The 26,688-nt window shown below is 36.9% G+C and overlaps 1 protein-coding gene across 1 annotated transcript in view; it reads left to right on the forward strand.

Annotated features, from left to right (window-relative positions):
• LOC149801891 (uncharacterized) overlaps window positions 1–26,688 on the forward strand; it is an 83,626-nt gene that overhangs the window by 24,465 nt on the left and 32,473 nt on the right. The window contains exons 4-8 of the mRNA XM_089956270.1: window positions 9,643–9,730; window positions 16,816–16,919; window positions 17,456–17,551; window positions 20,392–20,475; window positions 26,441–26,503. Of these exons, the coding sequence (XP_089812396.1) occupies window positions 9,643–9,730; window positions 16,816–16,919; window positions 17,456–17,551; window positions 20,392–20,475; window positions 26,441–26,503 (435 nt within the window). The remainder of the gene's footprint in view (window positions 1–9,642; window positions 9,731–16,815; window positions 16,920–17,455; window positions 17,552–20,391; window positions 20,476–26,440; window positions 26,504–26,688) is intronic.

The following is a 26,688-nucleotide window of genomic DNA, read 5'->3' on the forward strand; positions in this document are numbered from 1 at the left end:
AGCTTGTTTTTCAGTTGCAGGTCTAGTTTTATGTTGTTCACAGTTGGGAGTGCCGTATACTGTACATGAGAAAAAATAGTTCATTTAGCAGAGTAGGAAAGAGGTAATGGACATGTGGATATTTAGGCAGTGTTTCATCATGAACATGGTATACACTATCTGAATAGCCTATCGTGTGCTGAAAAATGGCGTTAAACCCCACAGCAACAACAACAACTATCAGAAACACTGTCAATTAAAGCAATTAGAAACTCAGCCTGTTAACCTTTCCCTTGATCTGCACATTAGGCATACAGCTATTTACAATTTATACTCGCTTATAAGTCAAGTCCAACTGCAATCTGCACAGACCCAGATCTGATATCATATAATGTGCCAGCAGATCTGGGTCCATGCAGTTTGTTAAATGGAGTCAGTAGAACAAACAAACAATATAGACCCAAATATGCAGGTTCTGTATGCTACAGATTTGGGTCTTTGTTTGCAGTTTAACTTGACATATAAGCAAGTATCAATGGTATATATATATGTGATCCATTGACAATGTACTTGTCCATATCTCTCTTGACCTGCGAAGGTTTGCTCATTTCTGTACATCTTTTACCTGTTATTGTGATATGATTCGGTTTTATAAGACATGTCTAGGATAATATGATAATTTAGATAAAACATACTTAGGATTGTCATAACAACAATTTATATTGCTAAAGACATGCATGTGCCTGGACATGTAAATTACGAACACCAGATATTCCATGTGCTTATTCATTTACACAGTAGACAAAATTTGTAAGTGTTTATAAGTGGTAAACTAATCAAAGTCATTTACATTTGAAAACATTACAGCCTTTCAGGCAGATAAAAATTATGAATGACATCTGGATGGACATGACAAAGAGTGCATGGACTGTTGTTACTATGCCTGTCAGCAAAGGGAGGAAATACATATACTTTGTCAAACCTGCTTTAGTATTCACACACATATAAGAACCAAATGTGTGTAAAGACCATGATACATTGGTTCCATTGGTCCCAATTACACAAAAATCTGCTGTATTACCTGTATGTAAAGACCATTTGCTCATAATTACCAATTTGCAATGGTCCCCTGAGTCTTCCTTGTACATAGGTTTGACTGTGGATGAGGTGTTTTCCCTGAGTAGTCTTTGTACACAGGGTTGTCTGGAGCTAAGGTGTTTTCCTGGGTGATCATTGTACACAGGGTTGTCTGGAGCTAAGGTGTTTTCCTGGGTGGTCATTGTACACAGGGTAGTTTGGAGATAAGGTGTTTTCCTGGGTGATTATTATAGACAGGGTTGTCTGGATCTAAGGTGTTTTCCTGGGTGGTCATTGTACACAGGGTAGTTTGGAGATAAGGTGTTTTCCTGGGTGATCATTGTAGACAGGGTTGTCTGGATCTAAGGTGTTTTCCTGGGTGGTCATTGTTCACCAGGTTTGTCTGCAGCTAAGGTGTTTTCCTGGGTGGTCATTGTACACCAGGGTTGTCTGCAGCTTAGGTGTCTAGCTGGTCTTTGTACACAGGGATGTTTGTAGCTAAGGTCGCTCCCAGAATGGTCATTATACAGAGGCTTGTGTAGATAAGGTATTGGATAAAAGTCTGTATAGATCAAGTTTGAATGTAAAATATATTGGATAATAATGGGTGGCATGTGATGCATTATCTATCAGCAGCAGGGATTATAACATGCCTAATAATTTACATAGTAAAACAGAAATACATGTAGCTTGGAAATGTAAATCAAAACCTTACACAAGTATAATATCTGTGACATCTGGGAATAGATATTACTATCGATTCTCACTGAAAAATAAATATTTTATGTGCAATCAGTATTATAGAAGTATAGTTTATTGCAGCAGACCTTGTAGTTGTGATGTTTTGCATTATTCTTGAATAGCCATATTGTTGTATTTATATATTAAAATCAGACTGACACATCATCAATGTTGTACAGACTCTGCCAGGACAAGTTGCTTTCTCCTCTTTTTAGAAACTTTGAAACAGTTTCTTGGCTGAATATTTAGAGGTAAGCCAATGATGAGAATTTGATGAAATATTGTAAAATGAGACAATTTAAGTGTTAAAGGAATTTAAAGTTTTGGAAAAAAATTTAATTCAGTATATTTACAATATATATTTTTGTATTACCTATTTTGCAGAATTCTTATTGTGTGACTATATACAATATATATACGGTATAGTGCTCTTTTGTATGAATAATATTCTTGTGAATTTATTTGTGCTATTAAGTTTGAATAAGTGACATGATTTTGTACATTTGATCCTTAACGCTGTTTTGTAAATATGATACATTCTCTTTGATCTTAAAACATCTTCAGCAAGAAAGTCAGACACAAGCTAGCTCAAAACCCCCAAATTTGTTATGATACCTGGATTATATTTGTCATTTAAATCTACTTTTTCAAACTAGGTGATAACTGAAGACATCTTAACTCCAACAATCGTCTGGAGCACACATAAATATACAGAACAAGAATGTAAACCTTCAGTGCTTCATCTACACATGCATCATGCATCAGATACTTTCTGATTTGACGCACAAAAATTGTCAACATTGCATAAATTGATGCACCCTTGTGTTGTTTTGCTAACACAAAACAAAGGTTTGGTCTACAAATCTTCGCCAGTATGTAAATTGACGCATCCCAGTGTTATGTTTTGCTAACACAAAACAAAGGTTTGGTCTAAAAGTCGTTGCCAGTATGTAAATTGACGCACCCCAATGTTATGTTTTGCTGATCGGCACAAAATAAAGATTTGGTCTAACTAGTTTATTGGCTAGATTACAACTCCCCCAAACAGGGAAAACACACCCATGTCAATTTTTACTCTAATGTTATCATAATACATTTATGAGGTTACAAGTGAGTGTGGAGTCTGGAGCTGACCATATGTGACCTGTAGCAGTAACATCATTTGTATCAACAGGAAGTTAGAACCATATAATCACCACACACAAGAAAGAGGTGGAAGATAAATGTGATTTTAAAGTGATTCTCTCGAGAAACTATTATTTTATGCACATCTTTGTCATGCAGTGAACCAACAATTTCCATTGTATGCCTTGTATTCCAAGATACTGTCAGCATTCGACTGAAAATGGCATCTGTGACAAAAAAATTAAAATAGATCCGAAACAAGCGAAAACCAATCAATGATAATAGTACTGTTATCAAACCAGTGGAGTCTTCATCATTTAAATATGAGGTAACGGTTACTTTTAAGATAAAATCTAATTTTGTGCAGCAGTAGTTGAAAAGATACAGCTGGCTACGTTTTCAAAAAGAAGTTGAGTGAAGAATGTGACAGTGAAGACGCCTTTATGTTTTGCCATATATGTACAGAGGCTTAAAATAATCTCCATGACCAAATGTGCAAAAAACAATAACTTTCAGAACAGTACACTGGCATGGCATGCTGGGTTGCCAGAACACAATCTGCTGATTGAAGGTCCACAACACCAGGCAGAGTTAAATGCAGTTTTACAAAAACATTCTTTCAGACAAGACATAGCAGTGAAAGTGCTACTTGTGTGTGTACATTGGCTGAGTGTAGAAGACATCCCCTTTTTTAAAATACAAATGTCTTCTTAATTTAATACTCGACTTAACAGCTGAAGAAATTGGTGCCATTTGCATTTTGAAGAATTCCGCCATTCAGTATGACTCTGCTACTACCTGTTCAGAGTTACTGGAGAGCCTATCAAACGTTGTTGAGGATAGTCTTATACATGACCTGCAAAATTCTTCATTTGTGACAGCAATGGTAGATGAAAGCACTGACACAGTCAACAATAAACACCTTGTCAAATATGCTCAAATTATTTCTGGTGACATGAAACCATCAACAAGAGTTTTAACAAATATAGAATGTTCATATACTTCTGGCAAGGGAATTGCCTTATTGGCTTTAGGCACATTATGTAACTAATATTTTTGTATTTAAACAATATAATTATTATTTTTTTTAACTACTGAAGACTCATCATCGGCTTGAATAGGACTTATAGGTTTGGATTTTGACTCACTGATTTTTGCCTTGATGAGTCAAATGACTTACATGAAGTCATTTGTAGATAAAACACAGAATCTTGTGGAACTGTGTTAGAAGTGGAAGAAATCATGTACAACCATATGTAAACCCCATTGATAACCTCAAGATTCAACAAGGACCGTTTATCAGTAATCAATTCGATACTCAGGCAGACTTTACTTCTACAGATGAGTTACATAATAGCATGGCAGTTCTTTGTTTTGCTTTGCAGAAATTAACTTTGTGGAGTAATAAAGAGAACAAAGTTTCTGTAGACCAAAATAAATGTTTTTAAGAGTTTTCTTTTCATTTCTTCTTTTTATACCCTCTTTAAATCAAATTTTTATTGTATCCAAACATACAGCAAGAAGACAATGGTTTATTTCAGAACCTGGATGCTACATTTATGAGTTAGCAAAATACAAGTCACTTGACCTTACAAGTGGTCATAACAGCTGTACCGGCGTCACTGGTAACACCGTGACAAAGGGGTATATAAACTGCATGTTGGTACAATACAGTGAACTGTTGAACATACAAATCAACCCATATTATTCCCTCTGATGAGTTACAATAGTAATGAAACTGGTCAGAGACAGGGGGTGACTAGGAAAACCCCAGCAGACAGGAGGGTTCACCTCCACATCCAAACAGTCATCTTCCCTGATTAGATTTAATGCCATTTAATCTATATTGATAGGTTTTACAAGTTATTTTGAGCTTTGTTTTATGTAATGGCCTTTCATCTGGTGTCTGGCATCTGTTGGCACAAGTTTGTTATCATTACTCTTCCTAAGTTACTGAGAGGATGCCCATCATTACCCTTCCTAAACATACTAAGAGGATACCCATCATTACTCTTCCTAACGTACTAAGAGGATGCCTATCATTACTCTTCCTAATGTACTAAGAGGATGCCCATGATTACTATTCCTAAGGTACTGAGAGGATGCCTATATTATTATTACTCTTCCTAAGGTACTAAGAGGATGCCCATCATTACTCTTCCTAACATACTAAGAGGATGCCCATCATTACTCTTCCTAATGTACTAAGAGGATGCCCATCATTACTCTTCCTAACTTACTAAGAGGATGCCCATCATTACTTTTCCTAACGTACTAAGAGGATGCCCATCATTACTTTTCCTAACGTACTAAGAGGATGCCCATCATTACTTTTCCTAATGTACTAAGAGGATGCCCATCATTACTCTTCCTAATGTACTAAGAGGATGCCCGTCATTACTTTTCCTAACGTACTAAGAGGATGCCCATCATTACTCTTCCTAAGGTACTAAGAAGATACCCATCATTACTCTTCCTAAACTATTGATAGGATGACCATCATTACTCTTCCTAAGTTACTGAGAGGATGCCCATCATTACCCTTCCTAAACATACTAAGAGTATGCCCATCATTACTCTTCCTAAGTTACTGAGAGGATGCCCATCATTACCTTTCCTAAACATACTAAGAGGATGCCCATCATTACTCTTCCTAATGTACTAAGAGGATGCCCATGATTACTATTCCTAAGGTACTGAGAGGATGCCTATGATTACTCTTCCTAAGGTACTAAGAGGATGCCCATCATTACTCTTCCTAACGTACTAAGAGGATGCCCATCATTACTCTTCCTAACGTACTAAGAGGATGCCCATCATTACTCTTCCTAACATACTAAGAGTATGCCCATCATTACTTTTCCTAATTTACTAAGAGGATGCCCATCATTACTCTTCCTAACGTACTAAGAGGATGCCCGTCATTACTCTTCCTAACATACTAAGAGGATGCCCATCATTACTCTTCCTAACATACTAAGAGGATGCCCATCATTACTCTTCCTAACGTTCTAAGAGGATGCCCATCATTACTCTTCCTAAGCTACTTAGAGGATTGCCATCGCTACTTCTCCAAAACTACTTAGCCATCACTACTTCTCTTAAATTACTTAGAGGATGGCCATCACTACTCTCCTTTAACTACTGTGAGGATGGCCATCACTACTCTCCTTTTAAACTACTGTGAGGATGGCCATCACTATTCTCCTTTTGAACTACTGTGAGGATGACCATCACTACAATCCTCCTAAACAACTGTGAGGATCACCATCACTACTCTCCTTTTGAACTACTGTGAGGATGGCCATCGCTACTCTCCTCCTAAACAACTGTGAGGATGGCCATCACTACTCTCCTTTTAAACTACTGTGAGGATGGCCATCGCTACTCTCCTCCTAAACAACTGTGAGGATGGCCATCACTACTCTCCTTTTGAACTACTGTGAGGATGGCCATCGCTACTCTCATCCTAAACAACTGTGAGGATGGCCATCACTACTCTCCTTTTAAACTACTGTGAGGATGGCCATCGCTACTCTCCTCCTAAACAACTGTGAGGATGGCCATCACTACTCTCCTTTTAAACTACTGTGAGGATGGCCATCACTACTCTCCTCCTAAACAACTGTGAGGATGGCCATCACTACTCTCCTCCTAAACAACTGTGAGGATGGCCATCACTACTCTCCTTTTAAACTACTGTGAGGATGGCCATCGCTACTCTCCTCCTAAACAACTGTGAGGATGGCCATCACTACTCTCCTTTTGAACTACTGTGAGGATGGCCATCGCTACTCTCATCCTAAACAACTGTGAGGATGGCCATCGCTACTTTCATCCTAAACAACTGTGAGGATGGCCATCACTACTCTCCTCCTAAACAACTGTGAGGATGGCCATCACTACTCTCCTTTTGAACTACTGTGAGGATGGCCATCACTACTCTCCTCCTAAACAACTGTGAGGATGGCCATCACTATTCTCCTTTTAAACTACTGTGAGGATGGCCATCACTACTCTCCTTTTAAACTACTGTGAGGATGGCCATCACTACAATCCTCCTAAACAACTGTGAGGATGGCCATCACTACTCTCCTAAAGTACTGTGAGGATGACCATCGCTACTTATCCTTCTAAACTACTGTGAGGATTGCCATCGCTACATCTCCAAAACTACTTAGCCATCACTACTTCTCCTAAACTACTGTGAGGATGGCCATCACTACTTCTCCTAAACTACTGTGAGGATGGCCATCACTACTCTCCTCCTAAACTACTGTGAGGATGGCCATTGCTACTCGCTAGATCTTCTCCTAAACTACTGTGAGGATGGCCATTGCTACTTCTCCAAAACCACTGAGAGGGTGACCATTGCTACTTATCCTCCTAAACTACTGTGAGGATGGCCATCACTGCTTCTCTTAAATTACTGTGAGGATGGCAATCGATACTCTCCTCCTAAACTACTTTGAGGATGGCCACCACTATTTCTCTTAAACTACTCTGAGGATAGCCATTGCTACTTCTCCAGAACTACTGAGAGGATTTCCTTTGCTACTCTTCCGTAACTACTGATTGGATTGTCATGAAGCTTTACAAACACTATCATTCATCTGAAGGTGTATTTTGATCCTACATTAAAAAAAGTGTTTTTCCTACATCTTGTATGACCACATGGCTTTATAGATGTTAGAGGTAGACTTTCTCATCTTAATTGACTACCATATATACATGCTTATTAGTTGGATCCTACTGCATAAAAGCACTTTCAGATCAGGGTCTATGTTTGTTGTAATTATTATTCCTAACAGACTGCATAGAAGTAGATCTGCTGGTGCATTATGTGACAGCATATCTGGGTCTATGGAGTTGCTGTTGTATTCGACTTGTAAGCAAGTATATATGGTAACTGGCAATGTAGCAGCTGTACAAGTACTCAGATATCTTGTGATAAGAAAAGCCTTTATTAATGCCCCAGATATACAGTTTGTATTTTTATTGCAATTGATTTTTGTGCATTTATGTGCCATTACATTTTGTGTGGCTCTGTGTCACAATTAATCTAACAGCACCACAATGGAATAAAGATTTCAGACGAGCAATTTTCTTTTTGTCCAATTTTGACATCAGATGTATCGGGTAGTTTGTTAAATTCACTGATTGGTCATTAGAGCTATCTGATAGTATGTTAAATTCACAGATTTTATATTAGACCTATCATAGAGTTATGTTCACAGATTTGACATTAGACCTATCAGATAGTACACTACATTCACAGATTTGACATTAGACCTATCAGATAGTACACTACATTCACAGATTTGACATTAGACCTATCAGATAGTACACTACATTCACAGATTTGACATTAGACCTGCATATATTAAGTTATGTTCACAGATTTGTCAGAATTGTACTGATTTCATTGTGCGACATTGCACCTAAACACCTTACATATGTCTATCTTATAGGTTGAAATATGTAAGTAGTAGCAAGTTTCTTATGTAAATTAATGATGGTCTACACATGTGATCTTTAGTGTATAGAAACTGTAACAAGATAACTGGATTGGATTTCAGATTTATAACAGAACACTTTTGATGGTGATACAAATACAATGTTTAATGATGAATGACTTGAACGAGAAAATAATTATGATTAATACATGCATGTATAAGATCCAAATATTGGACAAATTAACATAATTCACATGAACCTAATAATGCAACAAATGAAAATACAAATAAATGACCTTACACAGTACAGGGACAAAGGTGAATGGTTCACAGTAATTTCACATGACGAAAAAAATGTTTACTCAGATAGTAAAAATGAATTTACTCAGATAGTGAAAAATGAGGTATTTTACTGAAATAGTAAAATGATGAAAACAAAGGGACAGTTATCATACAAAATACCTTTACAATCCCAAAACACTGGGTATTACAAACCCCAAAATTAGCCCACGGCTAAAATATTACATGTATGGAGTTACACAATCCATCACCAGCACACTTGACTACCAGTCACACTGATCAGTCAAGCAGTCAGTATTCCAGGTAGTCACTGACCACCATTCAATTCCTTGGTCAATCAAGCAATCAGTATCCACCAATTGGTCAGCAGTGCTCGATCACCTGCTACTCATCCAGCAACACTGTTCACTCAGTTCTACGGCTGCTATGGTTCAGCTTTACAGCTGCTATGGTCAACTTCTATGGTTAGCTCTACAGCTGGTACCACGTCGACTCCAGTCAGCTGAAAATACATCTAAAATTGTGTACTATGCATGACACTGGCATATGTGATAGAACTAATGACGTTATGTGCGGTAAGCTATACAGATTACATAATCAGCACAATAATTACAAAGCAATAAACGGGTTCAGAAGTAAACCTACCTGTGTCTATGGTATTAATCATTTCTGAATAAAATGCAACTTTATTGCTAATATAAATCTCCTGTTAAGTCGCATACAAGAATAGAAAATATTTGCATTACACTATGCAAGCCGGAGTTACATAGAAAATTTTCAAAAAGTAAACGTTGTAGTACAATAGTTATAACCTATAATATACATAAGAAATTAATAAATATCTCACATACCTCTTCGTGCAAGTCCTTTAAGTGGAGCGCTCACTGACAAGACTTTCTGTAATGTGAAGATTTAGTCTTATGGTGAGGTATTTGTACACAGAATGTTCTTTTATATATTTTAGGAAGAGTTATTTGGCCACAGAAATTCCCGAACAGAGAAATTTCACAAGTTGTTCAAGTCTGTTCCAGATCAAGAATATCCCATTGATTGTAAGTTGTTTTAAATTAATGTGTCCTTGCTCCGTTGCCTTTTTTCCATGCTCATCAGGTTTACAGTGGATTATCCCAGATTTTGTGAGCAATAATTTACTAAACAAAAGTCAAATTTCAAGATAAACTATGTAATGATTAGACTAGTTTCTTCTTCAAAGTACATTACCCAATTATAATACCTTAGAACAACTACTACCTCACAAATCCTGCCCTTTCAGATTAACTCATTAACCCCTGGAGGTTTTTGTTGTTTTCGCCTGAAATGCGAGTAGGAAACACATTTTGGGGGCTATTTCTGAATATATCATAATACATTGACTTTCAAGAGATTTTGCATTAGCCTAATGCCTAGTTTTGTTAGAAACATCGTTTTTCATTGGTTATTTGCCCGTGCATGAGCAGATGGGTTAAAGTTGGAGTTCTTTTGGATTTGGGTTTTTTCTTTTTCTTAACGGCCCCATCATTTTCATATCAAGACTATTTATTCTAAATGTTCACTGTATTGTACTTTTTGCAAAGGTTTACCTGTTTGTGTGCAGTTAAGACCGGTCTGCCTTAGATCTGAGGCCAAAAAGTCTAAAATTCAAACACAGAATCGGATTCCAACCACTAGCGAATTTTGGGTGAAGAAAAAAACGGGTAAAAAAAATTAGGTTTTTCCCTCTGTATTTTGTAGTGCAACTTGAACATCCAGATTATTTGGTATCATTGTAGAGCTACATCTGTCTACGTTTCTGTAATATTACCCACTTTAGTGCATTGTACATGACCTTGACGCAACAGAGCTCGGCAGTAGGCTACTACCTCCAGCCATGTAAACATGATGCCAGGGGTTAATGAGTTAACAAGGATTTAGGAAATTTTTTTTACAGATTGTTAAGGAATGGCTACATTTGTAATTTATATGCAGTGACAATACGCAATTGATTAAATACTCAAGGAATATTCAAATTTGATGACATCATCAAAATGCACCCATTAACTCATTAATCCCTAAAGGTTTTTGCCGTTTTCACTTGAAATGCGAGTAGGAAACACATTTTGGGGGTTATTTCATCATAATACATTGACTTTCAAGAGATTCTCCATTAGCCTAATGCCTAGTTGTGTTTGAAACATCGTTTTTCATTGGTTATTTTGCTCGCGCATGAGCAGAACGTTAAAAGTTGGAGTTTTTTTCTTCTTTTTTTCATAACAGACCCATCATTTTTGTATCGAGACCACTCTTTATTCTAAATGCCCACCTTATCCTATTTTTTGCAAAGGTTCACGTACCTCCTGTCATGTAAACACAGCGTCAGGGATTAATGAGTTAAAACTTTCTAGCTAAAAAGCTTAAAGTTATTTGCCCACCTAGATGGCAGTTAGTGTTATCTTCCCTTGATATTGGAAGTGGTGCCAAATCCTGTGAAATTATTAGTGCTTTTGTTCATTCCAAGTTGCGTGCTATCTACAGACAGGCCTTACAAAATCCATACTAGCAGTTTGGAAGATTTTTATCTTAAAACAAGTTACAGGAAGTTTAATCTCCAAAGGGAAGTATACTCCATCTAAAAATATTCAACTTTTCTGTGGGTTTTCTATCGTTGGCGACAAAGTTTCTGACTTTTCGGTGTTATCACTTTACTGTCTTCACATATTTTGTCATCTTGGTACATGCCTCAGCCTAAGGTTCAATCTCGTTTATCAAATTACAGACTGGATTCGTGAATCAATATCCCATGCCCCATCCCAACCTCAGAACTGGACGTAATGTTAGCCAAGATGGCCATGTTCTTATATGACCAGACTCAGCCATATAACTTTCATTGCATTTGGCCATAATCATAATCGATCTTAGAATAACAGTCACAAGAAGAACAAACTTGTCCAGTTCCACTACTTGCATAGTGCTGCTATGAAAGATGATACTTTAGTGCCTCAGTACCCATGAACCAAGTTGTACAGCAGTTTAACCTGCATAATGCTATTAGGCACTTACTGCAGATGACATCCATTTTATTCTCAAGGATCAGTCTGACCTTCATAATGCTTCAATGCAGTTCCTGCAGATGATGTCCAGTATATACAGGCACTCTCATAGATCAGTCTAACCCGTATAGTACCTCTAAACACTTCCAGCTTATGTCAACTTAGTACCTCAGTTTCAAAGAGATGTCTCTTCATTCTTCCTCAAGTCTTTGACACCCAAAGGGAACCTCTGCTTAGTGACAGCTTGGAAGCACTCATGACATGCTGCAAGTGTATTGAGCCTCCATCATTGACATCCTTCTCGAACTACTTTGCAGGTAGATCAGTTGACATCAGCGTCACTTCAACAATCCAAAACGACAAAAACAGGCTTTTAAGTTCCATGTCTTTATTAGATGTTACAATTATGTGTGAAGACGCAGTGTTACAGGCTTGTCCTGAAGAAGTTTTCCACCCACTTCCATAGGAGTTCTGTTCTCATGTACAACATCTGCTTTGCCTAGACTTCCAGTGTCAGGTGATCATTGAATAAGGAAGAACCTACTTTCAATTACTCCCACAATGTGACAGAGTTATTGACATTTTGGGCAGCTTATATCATCAATTACAAGTCCCAGGCATCGTTGGATGCTTTTCCTCACAGACACATTCCCTTGAATTGTAGTAGACAGTTTTACAAGCCCCACACGCCAGTTTTCCATTTGGATGCCAGCTTATTTGTAATGTAATGACTATGGGATCAATGGTGGATTTTGTATCCACAGTGTTCTTTCATTAGGCAGAACACAACTTACCTTCTCACTGCTTAATCTGATCCTGACATGCATGGGAGCCTTTTTATAGAATTGCCCACTTTGTAAACATATAGGCCCAACATGATATGGCCATGCCTAGGCAACTGTGAACTTACAACTGATGGAATGAAATGTGATTCTTTCTACCTCCACCTTCCTTAAAGAACTATCATAGGCCAAGCTACACATGCAATTTTAATCTCCTAATCTCCTCTTTAATGATCAGGTTGACAGAATTCATAAGCAAACCATCAAGGATGCTTTCTTCCATCCCTCACAGTCTCAGCTACAGCAGAGGGCTTTGCAAGGCAGCCAGCAAAAGATCACAGGGACTTCCCCATCACACCAGCCACTGGGAAGCAGTCCAACTGAATTTAAAACCATCTAAAACCACAATTCTCCTGAGCTAAAGTGGAAAAGAGGCAAAGGGAGGGTGATCATTTTCACCAGCTTTGCTCTCCACACTACCCTCCCTATCTCAGATGGTATCACTTTCACGCCCCTCTTATCACATATACCTTTAGGGAGAAGGCCCTAATCTTTTGCTGCTGAATAGGGAAGATTTGCCTCGATGACATACGGACCTGACAAGTGGTTTCCAGGGTGGGGGTGGGACAGGGGGTCATGCAGTGTACTTTCTCTTTTGCTCAGAGTTCCATCAGTTACAAATGCTGCCCTCTGCACTTGGTCGTCACCCTCATCACAGTCAGTCAACTCTCGTGTTCTTGGGTTCATGATGGAATTCAACAATATGTTCTCAATGCTGAACATTGTGGAGACTATGCAATCAGTATGGATGTTCCCACTCCCATTGCTTCCAGAAGGCCCTGTGATTAACTGACAAAACCTACAGGCTACAAAACAGATGCTAGTCATAATTTGAAGCAAGAGATGATATCACTTGTTACCCTCCTCATTCTCAATCTCCTTGTCAACAGGGCATCCTCAACCTCATACAATTTCAAGATTTTGGTTATTTGTGTCTCGAACTGAACTTTCATGTAAACCAAGTGCGTCTTCCCCAGGAACAAGAATTGAATTCAGTGATGGAGTAGGGGGCCCCGAGTGGCCGAGTGGTCTAAAGCGCTCTCCGTTATGGATCACTGCCATCTCATCTCTGTCTGCGTGGGTTCGAGTCTCGGATTCGGCCAATGTGGGTATGTGAGAAAGCTTGCCAGTAGCTTCTCGTGGGTCGGTGGTTCTTTCCGGGGTTTTCCCGGGTTCTTCCTCCACCATTAATTCTGGCCGCCATGTATAGCCTATCTTGTGCTGAAAAATGGCGTTAAACCCCACAACAACAACAACAACAACAACAGTGATGGAGTACTTGCCAATATAGAACAATACACCCACTAGAGAATTCCTTCACCTGATGGGTTTGCTTAGTGGAGCAGCAGACTTCTTAGTCCTTGGTCACCTTCTTGGGCTTCCTTTACAGAGATTCTGTGTTCAGAATGGAGGCAGAACCTTTGACCATTGGATCAACTTTTACAATCTGCTCAATATGACATTCTATGTCAAAGGTAGGAAATCCTCACTGGGCTTGAATCAGGGATAATTTCCAGTAATCACAATATGTACAGATGCAAACAGTGGTCTTGCAGTGGGGGAAAGTCTACTATCATTTCAAGATGCCAAGAAAAACTGTTCAGAAAGAATTTCATTGGTGGCTGGGGAACCTGCTTGGGAATGGAGTTTTCATTCTGTCCAGCAACTCTGCTGTGGTGAATTATCTCAAATGGCAAGGTGGAACCAAGTCCCGAAACCTTTGTATTCTACTTTGGGATTTTCTAAAGTTATGTCCTTAATGAAAAATCCACATCCTAGTTCACCATATCCTAGGCTGGCTCATGTTTGGCAAAACAAATGAAAAGGAACGATCTCTCGTTTTCACACATTAGGCACCCAGTAGGATTGACCTATAATGGACCTATTGGCGACATGATGGAATGCCAAAATCCCAGCCTTTTGTCTCGCCAGTCCCAATCCAAAGGCCTGGATAATTGATGCTGTTTCTATAGATTGGAAAGGCCAAATGTATATGCTTCCCCTCCAACACCTCAGATTCTGAAGGTGATAAAGAAAGCAAAAGAATTGGAGTGTCTCCTCATCTGGATTACTCCACTAAAATGGAAAATTGTGGATCAGCCTCATTAATCTTGCAACAGAATTGCTAGGAAATTGAGATATTCCCTCATCTGCTTTAAGCAACAATAATGGCAGGTGTTTCATCCTAGTCCAGAGTTCCTAGACTTGCATTATAGGATCTTATAAAAAAAACACTTTCTGGAACAATCAGTTCTTGCTACCATTGGTGGAGAAATTCCTCAAGCAAGATGGCCACTCCATCTGTATGGGATACAAAAGCAGTGGAATATATTCAGACAGTGGTGTGCACAAGAACATTGTATACCAATGTAGGCATCCATACCTCAATAGCTAACTTACTGTGGCTCTTCGACAAGAAACAGTTAGTACCAATCACAATTAAAATCTAACCATTCCACTATCATTGGTACATTATCATGGAAGAGAGGATATCAGACAAACCTAAGACCTAATAGATCTTCTATTTTGAATTATACACTTCCAGTGATATTGCCCAAGTGGAATCTATCATGGATACTAACCTGGCTGAACAAGGCACCATTTAAGATGCTCTCAAGAACTTCAGTGGTTCACCTCTCATGTAAGACTGTCCTCCTCACTGCACTGGTGAACAGCAGGCAGAATCATTGAATATATGTTCTTTTGGTAGACCTGTCTTCATGCAGTTCAGACAAAATGGGTCATTATCACTCACAACAGCCTCTAATTTCAGTGCCAGGAACTGGTTACCATTCATGAATAATCAGACGGGGGTAATAACTCCTGCTACTCTGGACACTTCATCTCAAGGTCATCTACAGGAACCAGTGTGAGCTCTAAAGTGGTACTGAATGAAGACCGAGCTGTTGCATTGAGGTAGATCATGCCTCCTCTTGCCCTCACAGAGAGAATGGATGATATATCAGCATAGACACTTTTATTCTGGATAATGTGGGGTATTGCTTCTACATGTCAGAAATAACACCACAATTATGAATTTACTTTGCATGTCGGCTCACAAAATTAGGACAGTTACCACAAACATTACATATGAGTGAAGCTGTTCTGTTATCCATGCCATGGATGGAAATCTGAGTACACTTATCCAGTTTTAACTCAGAGATCTTTCATCCTAAAAGACTCAACTTTAGCTGGTAGGACATATATCCGTTGCACAATAGGTTACCTTTCTGGGTTGTTCAACAGCTTCGTAAGGTTGTAGCTTCACAACTTCCACTAAATGTGCGGGAGGTAAAATTTTCCCTTTCAAAGCCACTACCTGACATATGGAGTCTGTTTTCCAGTCATGTTATCTTGAAGCTGTCGCACATACATTAGGGGACTGGTGATGGTTTCTCAGGGGTAAGGCGATCTATCTCCCACCTCTTACATGTTTTCATTAGTTATTATGATCAGGTAACATTTTTAAAGTGAAAAAAATATTTCCAAGCAAATGTGTTTCATCAATAATACATACCCAATCATAATACACCTGCACCCTCCCAGCCTCACTGCAGTTACATCTGTATAGAGAGCGTGCCTTCCACTGCATTAGTAACTGACAATTTTACTGAATTTGTGCCAATCCCAGTGTCAAATGGCAATCACTCTAACTGCCACCGAGGTATTCTGATAACTTGTAGCCTTTTAGCTAAAAGTTCTAGTCTGGGAGGGCTGGATTTGCAAGGCAGTAGTAGTTCTCTTAAGTTATTATTATTGGCTAAGTACTTTCGAAGAAAGATATTTAGTAAAATAAATTTTTCTGCTAGTTGGAACATGGTGATTTTTTATGGTGTCAGCTGTTTTCTGCTGTGGTAAATTATGGGAAAGATACTACAACTGTTGATACCAGACCAGGTTGGCTGCTGGGAAAGATACTACAACTGAATCAGCATGATATAACCTTTAATGTGTTGCTGTATTGTTAAACACCATTCAGTAAATCTGTTAGAGTAGCTAGCTAGTGTTCACAAGATCATTCTTTGAGTCCAAGACCATCCAGTGTATTCTTCGTAATACTTACATTTGGTTTGTTGACATAACAAGCCCAAACTGATATATATATATATATATATATATATATATATATATATATATATATATATATATATATATATATATATATATATAAAAATCTAATATTTTGGATTCAGCAGTTGTGAGTTTTGCAAATGAAGATTTGACTCTTTTAAAAAATTTGTAAAATGATGATACTGTGTTCATTTTCAGATTTTTCCTGTGCCTTCCAAGGGGATATTTTGCTTCATGGCAATCTATATGTGTCTCAAAGCTGGTTCTGCTTCTATTCTAGAATAAAGGGGAGGGGCAGGCTGGTGAGTTATCTCCCTTTATTCCAGTAAAAAAAAATTTTTTTTATTGTTATGGACTTATTCAGTTATTTATTTCAGTATGCTTTTCCATCTTACATGGGTGAATACTTTTTAAACTTTTTCTGTCCATGAAATGGAATTTCAAAAAACTTTTTATCCCAGATTCAGGGCTAAATTTCACTAGTTTGAGATTTTAAGCCTACACTGATGACATTTATTTGGTCTAGATTAAGGCAGGTTTAAATTGCATTCAGTTAGATTGCTTTATTTTAACTTTTTCAAGTCCATTCTCAAATTCAGTCATGATGTATCAGTTTTAGGATTGTTGTTTATGATATATAACGTGGGTAATTATAAACATTCAGCACAGTTCATTTGGACCTTGTTAAGTATCTTGGTATATTTGATCTGTTTGCATAAAAAGTCACCAAATCTATTTTACCATGTTGTAATCCAGAGGAGTACTCAAACCATTACTTTCATTATTAGTTGACATAATTTATCATGGAACTTTTTTAAATAAAATTTTGTGCTTCCAGTTGGAGATCCCTATGGTCAAAGTAATAACAATCACAAGGGAGAAGACGGCTCGCTTTATTCCTAATGCTATTGGTATACAGACAGCTGAGGCTAAGGTAAGCTGATCATATGGTGATATCAGCATGGGGTTTTCACGAAAAGACTTCCTATGATGTCTGGTTGGTCTTTAATGAACATTATGCTGATCTGACTTCCAATACAGTTGCCGAGTTGGCAGTCTTGAAAATCTTTTTATTGCTTCTCTGAAATTGATGGCTGTATCAACATGGAATTTTTACCAGAAGACTTCTATGATGTCTTGTTGGTCCTGATCGAATATGGTGCTAATCTTACATCCAATATGGCTGCCATGGTAGCTGTCTTGGAAGCTTTGTCATTGCTACTCCTAATGCATGGATGGTCATATTGACAGTGTGTTTCCACCAAAACATTTTTAATGAGTTGATCCTGAATGATAACAGTGACAATGTAATGTACAATATGACTGTCGCAGGAGCCAGTTGTGAAAATCGTGTTTTCACTGAAGGATATTGGAGCTGGTTTAAGCACTCATCAGTTAAAAATAAGAAAAGGTCTTATCTTGGGATTCCTGGAAAATCTCTTCAGCTAGTAGTGTGTCAGTCCATATGAGGGACTCCTCTGTTTATTTTTGCAATATATTTACCTTAAGTTTGTTTTATGGTTTTTAGTAAGTTAGAGGGTTTTGTCTTCTGGGATTTTTTTAATGGTTTTTCAGCATAGGCATTTTGATTTGGTCACATCCATTCATATGTATGTACAGCTGTGTACATTTGTCTATGTGGAGAAGTTTGTTAGGATTGAACAGAAACCTTCATGTAGGCAAATGAAATTTGGCTGTCACATTTATGTGTACATGTCCATGGCCTGTTTAGATTTTCAGGCTATTCAATAATTTTCTCATAATTTTACTTCTTAGACTTTGATTTTGTTTACCGTAATTTATTAAGTAAAAATCACTTGAGGAGGATGAATGCAATTTAACATGCATATTTATGTTCATATGTAGACTACTTTGATTTTCTTACAGTTATAACAGTATTTTACTTTCTTGTCAAAATTTTAAATCTTTGGATTGTTTGGTCTGCATGACTGCAACAGGGGCTCATGTGTTTTAGAAAACAAATCTTTGAACACTTGTTTTACTTTTTGGGGGATTCCCCCAACACCAACACAGACACTAAACACACACGTATTAATTAAAATGACAGACAAAGGTTTTGTCTTTCCTATTATAACAGCGCTGTCACCGTCAACAGACTTTAATCCACATAAATAGGCAAGCTGTTAATCCAATTATCCTTACCACTTTGTGTTCCTTATTTGTCAGATTTTGCCATTTGGAACATTATTAGCAAGTATTACAGCCGATAACTGGCAAAAGCTAACAGCTAAGAGGTAGAGTAGTATTTTGTTCAAGCCAGCATGACATTAGGTCACCTCAGAAGGAAAATGGCATGACATCCTTCTTGTCTTCTCACAGATAGGTTTTGAAATGTATTTGAACAGCTACCTTCCTGTAACTTGTTTATCACGTGACAAGTTTACTTCCTTTGTAAACATAGAGTTTTGCATACAAGCTGCAAAACTTGTTTGACCATGGTAGAGTTGCTAGTGTAGAAATAAGTTGTTGAGAAAAGTGCAAAATATCTTCACTGAGGAAAAAAAATGATTGTCAGTTAAGAAAAGAAAAAAATGGGAGTTCTGTGATCATTGTTGAGAAATGTAACATTGGAAAGATAAAATTAACATCCATAATGATGGCATTCTTCAACAGGAGGAACATGGAATGGATGGAGATTTATATTTTAGCCAGATGTTTGAAAATTGATTTTAATGACAAGGTTTTTAAATGGTTTTAAATGTCTGATGATCATTCATTTTAAATATTATTAGAAAATGTCTGCATTGGTTCCATAATATGCATGTGATTTTTAAATGAAAATGTAAAATATTTCCTTTAATTGTAATTATTACTCATAGCTGTGAAATCTCCCTCAACAAAGGCATCCCTCAAATAAGGCTACTTTTCTACAGCATTAGGGGTGATCTAATAAGAAGAGGACCACTATATATAAAGATAAAACTTTCCATCGGTACTTTAAGAAACGTATCTACGGTTTTCTGTCTGCTGTCATTCCTTTGGCTTACATTTGACAGGGAATGAAACTGGATGCAGTGATAGATGTAGTAATGTGTTTTTCTTGAGTTATTATTTTATTTAGACAAAGCACTTTTACCATCAGCATCCATATCCTATGAACACTGTATTAGTTTGTTTTTTTTAAAAATTGTAATCCTTATAAGTTTTGTTTATGCTCAGAAGGGTCTTATTGTATTTAGTTGTTACTACGAAAGAATACATGCGTTGTAAGCTATATTACACAGCTATGGGCTTTTTTGTTGATTTCACTATATTTTTTTTATTGTGTTTTGAAATATAATATTGGGTGACACCCATAAATCAGTGTAATTAATGAAACAAAGGCCTATAATTGTTTGACTGTTTTCATGCCATAATCTGAAAATATCCCATTATGAGTAGAAATTGTATGTGTAGCCAAAATCACTATGTAACCATGTATACGTTTTTTGCATGTGATCTGTATAGCCAATTCATCTTCAGAATTTTTCTTAAAATGATAAATATATTTTGTCTCCTGCCAGTCAGTTTTTTTATAATTATTAATTTGTTTAAATAATATTCTTGAAATCTGTCTTTCATTCAGTACATTGTTTACATGCAGTATTCTTTTTCAGGTTTTTAGAATTTGGTATTTTCATATCTATCCATCAGAGCAAAACATATACACAGTTTTGAAATTAGTTTGTTGAGATTTATAAAAATATTTTAAAACAATGTTTTTAGATGGTTTAGATGAGAGAAGGTTGTTTTCAATCCTACCTTTTTTTTCAGTTTGTTTTTGGATCTTTCATTGCACGTGATAATACCTATCGTTTCTTGCTTGGTCAGTGGAAGAAATACCAAGAGAAATTTGCAGTAAGTACTTGGAAGCATTTATTAGTCCTTAGCATCATGTTCTAATGTCTGTTGAAATTAATTATGACATTGAAATGATTTTAAAAAAATGAAAATTGTTGCTTTCATTCTAGCCTGAATACACACTGTATTACAGTAAATGTTTTGTTTGAAATGAGATTCAACCTGAAAATGGAAGAGATGTGACACATAGATATTATGTTTATGGTTTTATTTCTCATAATATTAGATAGTGACAAGGCAGATTATAATACCGGAATTTAAGGCTTTATTGATTTATCAGGCATGCATGTTCCATCTTATCACAAGCAATAATAATGGGTCATTTGTGCTAAAACATGCTTATCTAACAGTTTGGTGTATGTGTGATTTAGGTTTTTAACATAGCTTTAACAATTTTCCACTTGGCCACCAGAGCGGTCTCTAACAGATTGGTAATACTGTATATACTACAGTTTTGTGCAATGCCTTTCACTGAGGATGTTTTGATATAGCAGATGTTGAAAGGAATACTGTCAAAAGTATGATTTTAAATTGATAAATAATCAAATTATCAAGCAAACCTTGCTCAAAAAGTTACATGGAATGGATTTCTTTAGTAATAGCTGAATCTATCTATCTATCTACAGAGATCTCGGAAACGCTTAATTACGCGTATTTGGACGCCAGTGTTTGATTTGGGACGCATAAAATCACTGAGGCGGGAGTCCTCTGTATGTATGTAATAGGTGTGCGGCAAAATTCAAAGACTTGGCAGTCCTGCTTCAGCCGCCTGCTTTGTAGGAAAATGTGTTGATCAATTGGCTGTGCTGATATTTACAACGACATAATTCAGTGACTGAAAGAACTCTTGATGTACATACATGTTGCCATTTTATAAGAGAACATAAAAAATAACATGATGCAATAGCAGGGCGGCACGTTCAAAGACTTTGACTGGCGGCCGGGTGGGAAAATGTACTGATATTTACAGTGATTTAATTCAGAGGCAGAATGACCCAGAGATGTACAGGTGGTCATTTATAAAAGTACATCAAATAAACAACTTTAGCTTTCGTTATTGTGTTCATTTCCGAATGTAGCAGAATAAGCAGTGCACATGACCTCAGAATCAAGACATGTTGAAACTTAGACAAAATGCCATTTGTAAGTGGGTAACAAGTTGCCTAAAAATGTAAACGTCACCTTCTTCTGTTAGGAAAGTGAAAACGACTTTGCCCTGTGATTATTTAAGAGGTACATTGACTGACCATACCATATTTTTTTTAAATGCCCCTCACCTTAGCCCAGTTCTAGTGCTGTAACGAAATGTATTCATCAAGGCATCTGTAGCTAGGCCTAGTTTTTATATCATTTACGTTGACAAACAAACTCTTGCCCATTCACTAGCATTATGTTTTGATAGCTGATTGACCATTAACCCTTATCCAAGTAAGGTAGCAACTATCAATTTCCTGCGTGCTATCCTTTGATGATAAAACATACAAACTTGTGTTTTAAGATCAAAATCAGTGATCTGGATATATATTAACTGACTCTTATACACTATTTCGTCATAAAATTAGTTTGAAACTGTAAGTGAACCAGTAGGCCTAACGGGAAATAATGGCGGACTTCGCTAAGTCTGGGATGTACCAGTTTATTATATTGTCTGTTTTCTTAAATCATTGGGCAAATATATTCAGAAAAAATATACAAATCATTGAAACCAAAGCCTAGGTATTATTTTATTAAAGATTTAACTTTAAAATGCGAATTATATAGGTCAGAAAACGTATGGGACAATGCTATGTTGTGGAATTCGTGAGATGCGCTTTAAGGTCTAAGCTGTTTTCTGACCTGACATGTATTTGCGAAAATACGGAAAAAAACAGCAACTCAGATCCTATTTATTTGCCTAAAATTACTACAAGTACATATACAAATAAATAAACCATAAATTTGCGATCCTGTTAATGGACTGTTGTAATGAAGCTGTATTATAGTGAGTGTTTACATCAGCAAACCTCTCCATCTAAAAATAGATGCACTCGCGTCTGTGTTGATTCTGTAGAAAAGAAGGGACTGCAACTTTTGATGGTGGGACTTCTATTTTTACCAAAATGGGAGTCCTGGACTACTAGTTTTAAAATCCTAGCAAGACCTCTGTATCTTTCTATCCATCCATCCATCCAATCCATCCAATCCATCCATCCATCACTGCTACAAAACAACTGATCATTACTGCCCATATCTAACACTTGAGAGATATGGTTAAATTGTTTTCTCATTTCTCAGGCACTGTTTGTACTAGAATCGTGTGTATGTGTGATTTAGATTTTTAAAGTAGCTTTAACAATTTTTCAGTCATATTGCTACGATGTCTGCAGTTTGACAGTTTATAGTGATGTCTAGCACTGGGGCATCATGCTGCAGACATGTAGCATGATGTCCCACCCAGTCACATTATCTTGACACCAGGCCTACCAGTCCTAACACTAACCTCTTAATCCTGAGCACCTAGCGAGGCAGCTATTAGTACCATTTTTTTTATATATGTCTTTGGTATGACTCAGTCAGGTTCAAACCCGTGACCTCCCGCATCCGAGGCAGACACTCTAACCACTAGGCCACCAGAGCGGTGCTAGAATCCTGAAATTAATGATGATACCCAGTCTGTTAGCACAACACCATAATGACAAAAAAGGACATAGTGAGCCATATTTCCTCTCATTCTCTGGTTCAAGTTAAGGTTTTAAAATAGCTCACGACCAACGGTTTTTCATGAAACTTTGTGATGGGATGCATCTTGACAATTACTATACTCTTTTCAAAATGACATTTCCTTGACCGATATTTCATGCTTCAGTAGCAGTTGAATTTGTGTGTTTAAAGGCCACATATTGAGTGCTGTTTATGTTAGAATCATGAAACTTGATAATTTGTGGCATCTGTATTAATATCTACCAAAGAAGTTTCCTGCATTTTATGCTTTATTGACATAGGTTAAGTATCCATGTTTAGCTCTTGGCAATGTTACATAAAGTCCTTTTTGACCAGTGCAATTAGAAAAAGGAATAAACATCTTTATTTGATTGTAAACTTTCTTTATTACATATTGCATGTTGTGTATTGTGATGGGTTACTTTCCACACAGGTTATCCATGTATTGCACTTATGAATGAGTATTGAAATTAGGTGGACTGCAGTTATTTCATGTGGGGCCTCAGATGCTAAAAATAAGATAATTACTGAACCATACTTCTGATAGTGGTGAATGTGGGTTTCACTCCAAAGTTGCACGAAGCTTTTGACTTTCAACAAGTTAATCTGGCTTCTGTTGCTACACAATTATTATAATGCTTTTCAAGAAGACATTTTGTTTTTAAAAAGCCATAAAGCTAAATAAGTCTTTTGTTTTTACAAACTCATTATAATGCCTCTAATTTGATATCATTTTTCATTTTTATTTTATTTTGTATGCCCTGCCACAAGGGTCAACATTTCTTTGTGAAGATCACTTCAGTCTGATTTTATTTTCTGCATGATAATTAATATCTTCAGTGGCAGCTAGAGAAAACTGAAAGCTTCTTAGAGTTGAGCTTTTTAATTATTTATTACACTTTTCCTTTTTGGGTCAGTGGTTCTTTCTGGGTTTTCCTGGTTTCTTCCTCCACCATTAATACTGGCCACCATGTATAGCCTGTCATGTGCTAAAAAGTGGCATTAAACCCTACAACAACAACAAGAACAACAATACTCTTCCTTTTGAAGAAAGATTTTATGATCATGTATGTCTGTATGCACAGCATTATGCAGCTTGCAAACCAATCCAATTTCACTACCTCAAGTCTCAGGGTATAACTCAGATATTTTTGTTGATATGCATGATGGCAATATTAATTACCACATTGTGTGGGGTGGAGGGTTTTGATGTTGATATGCATGATGGCAGTATTAATTACCACATTGTGTGGGGTGGAGGGTTTTGATGTTGATATGCATGATGGCAATATTAATTACCACATTGTGTGGGGTGGAGGGTTTTGATGTTGATATGCATGATGGCAATATTAATTACCACATTGTGTGGGGTGGAGGGTTTTGATGTTGATATGCATGATGGCAATATTAATTACCACATTGTGTGGGGTGGAGGGTTTTGATGTTGATATGCATGATGGCAATATTAATTACCACATTGTGTGGGGTGGAGGGTTTTGATGTTGATATGCATGATGGCAATATTAATTACCACATTGTGTGGGGTGGAGGGTTTTGATGTTGATATGCATGATGGCAATATTAATTACCACATTGTGTGGGGTGGAGGGTTTTGATGTTGATATGCATGATGGCAATATTAATTACCACATTGTGTGGGGTGGAGGGTTTTGATGTTGATATGCATGATGGCAGTATTAATTACCACATTGTGTGGGGTGGAGGGTTTTGATGTTGATATGCATGATGGCAATATTAATTACCACATTGTGTGGGGTGGAGGGTTTTGATGTTGATATGCATGATGGCAGTATTAATTACCACATTGTGTGGGGTGGAGGGTTTTGATGTTGATATGCATGATGGCAGTATTAATTACCACATTGTGTGGGGTGGAGGGTTTTGATGTTGATATGCATGATGGCAATATTAATTACCACATTGTGTGGGGTGGAGGGTTTTGATGTTGATATGCATGATGGCAGTATTAATTACCACATTGTGTGGGGTGGAGGGTTTTGATGTTGATATGCATGATGGCAGTATTAATTACCACATTGTGTGGGGTGGAGGGTTTTGATGTTGATATGCATGATGGCAGTATTAATTACCACATTGTGTGGGGTGGAGGGTTTTGATGTTGCAAAACATGGTGAGTAATGTTAAAATACAAAAATACATATGTACGTACGTACATACATACATACGTACATCCATCACTCCATCCATCCTTACACACACACACACACACATGCGTACGTACATACATAAATACATACATACATACATACATACATACATACATACATGGGACCTTTGATTATATTAATTGTCATCAAAATTATATAAATGACATATTCCTTAATAAATGTTGAATACTCGCCACGTTTCATGGATAATCTGTCGGCAGAAAGACAAACATCATAATTTTAACGTTTTTGACATTATCATTTTCATGAAAGTTCTTCAAGAATAAATTGATGTCTCGGACATTACGCATTTTGCTTATGTAATGTCGTGAAGTGTTTTGTGCCGTCTTTAGGTGGTATTACATCTGTCTAAAATGTAACAAGTTTAACACTCAAGAAAATATAATATGACTTTTAACAATTAACTAATCAGCTCATAGTTTATCTCTGATATATATATATATATATATATATATATATATATATATATATATATACACACACACACACACACACACACACACACATCATAGCAAAGTAGCTTAGCATTATCTTTTTTTAATTTTCAAACAATGTTATTGCTGTGTTACCCTCATATAACATGTACAATTACAAACATTATTGACCCAGATCCGATGTCATTGCATATGTGCCAGAAACTCTAGTTCTGTTGTATATACTTGCTTATAATTTGGGTTCATCTGCCCAAAATATAGACCGTGATCTGCCATTGTGTTGTTTGACTGAATACTCGTAACATACCGCATAGACCCAGATTGTCTGGTGTATTACATAATATCATATCTAGGTCTGTGTTGCTTGTTCTACTGATTACTTATACAGCATAGACCCAGATTGCCTGGTGCATTGTGCGATGGCAGATCTGGGTCTTTGCTGTTTTAATTTGTATGCAGCTTGTACACAAGCATATATTATAAGTTGTTTCATTGAAATCAGTCATTAAATGAACAGTTTAGACTGATTTGCATGGTAAGGAATTGCAGATCTAAGTTAGGACTGTGTTTGTATTTTGATGTGCATCGTAAATGAGTAGTTTTGGTGTTTTTTTATAGTTGGTGTTTAGCAGTCTTGAAAGTATGAATTCAGGTTCCATTCAACTGAAATACAGGAAAATTGTAAGTATCTTGAAAAGTAGATGGATTTTATTTTACAAAGAGTTTGCTTTCAAAATAAAAAGATTTATGGAGTGCATTACTTAAATCAGCCTTTGTTTTGTTACACTATAATTGTCCTCTGCCGCTAAGGTGAAAGACAAGGAAACAGTTCAGCATATGTCCATCTGGACACAAACTTGTGAATG

The sequence above is a fragment of the Sinohyriopsis cumingii genome, chromosome 4, assembly GCF_028554795.1.
Source record: "Sinohyriopsis cumingii isolate HCF-2022 chromosome 4, ASM2855479v2, whole genome shotgun sequence".
NCBI classification, from domain to species: Eukaryota; Metazoa; Mollusca; class Bivalvia; order Unionida; family Unionidae; genus Sinohyriopsis; species Sinohyriopsis cumingii.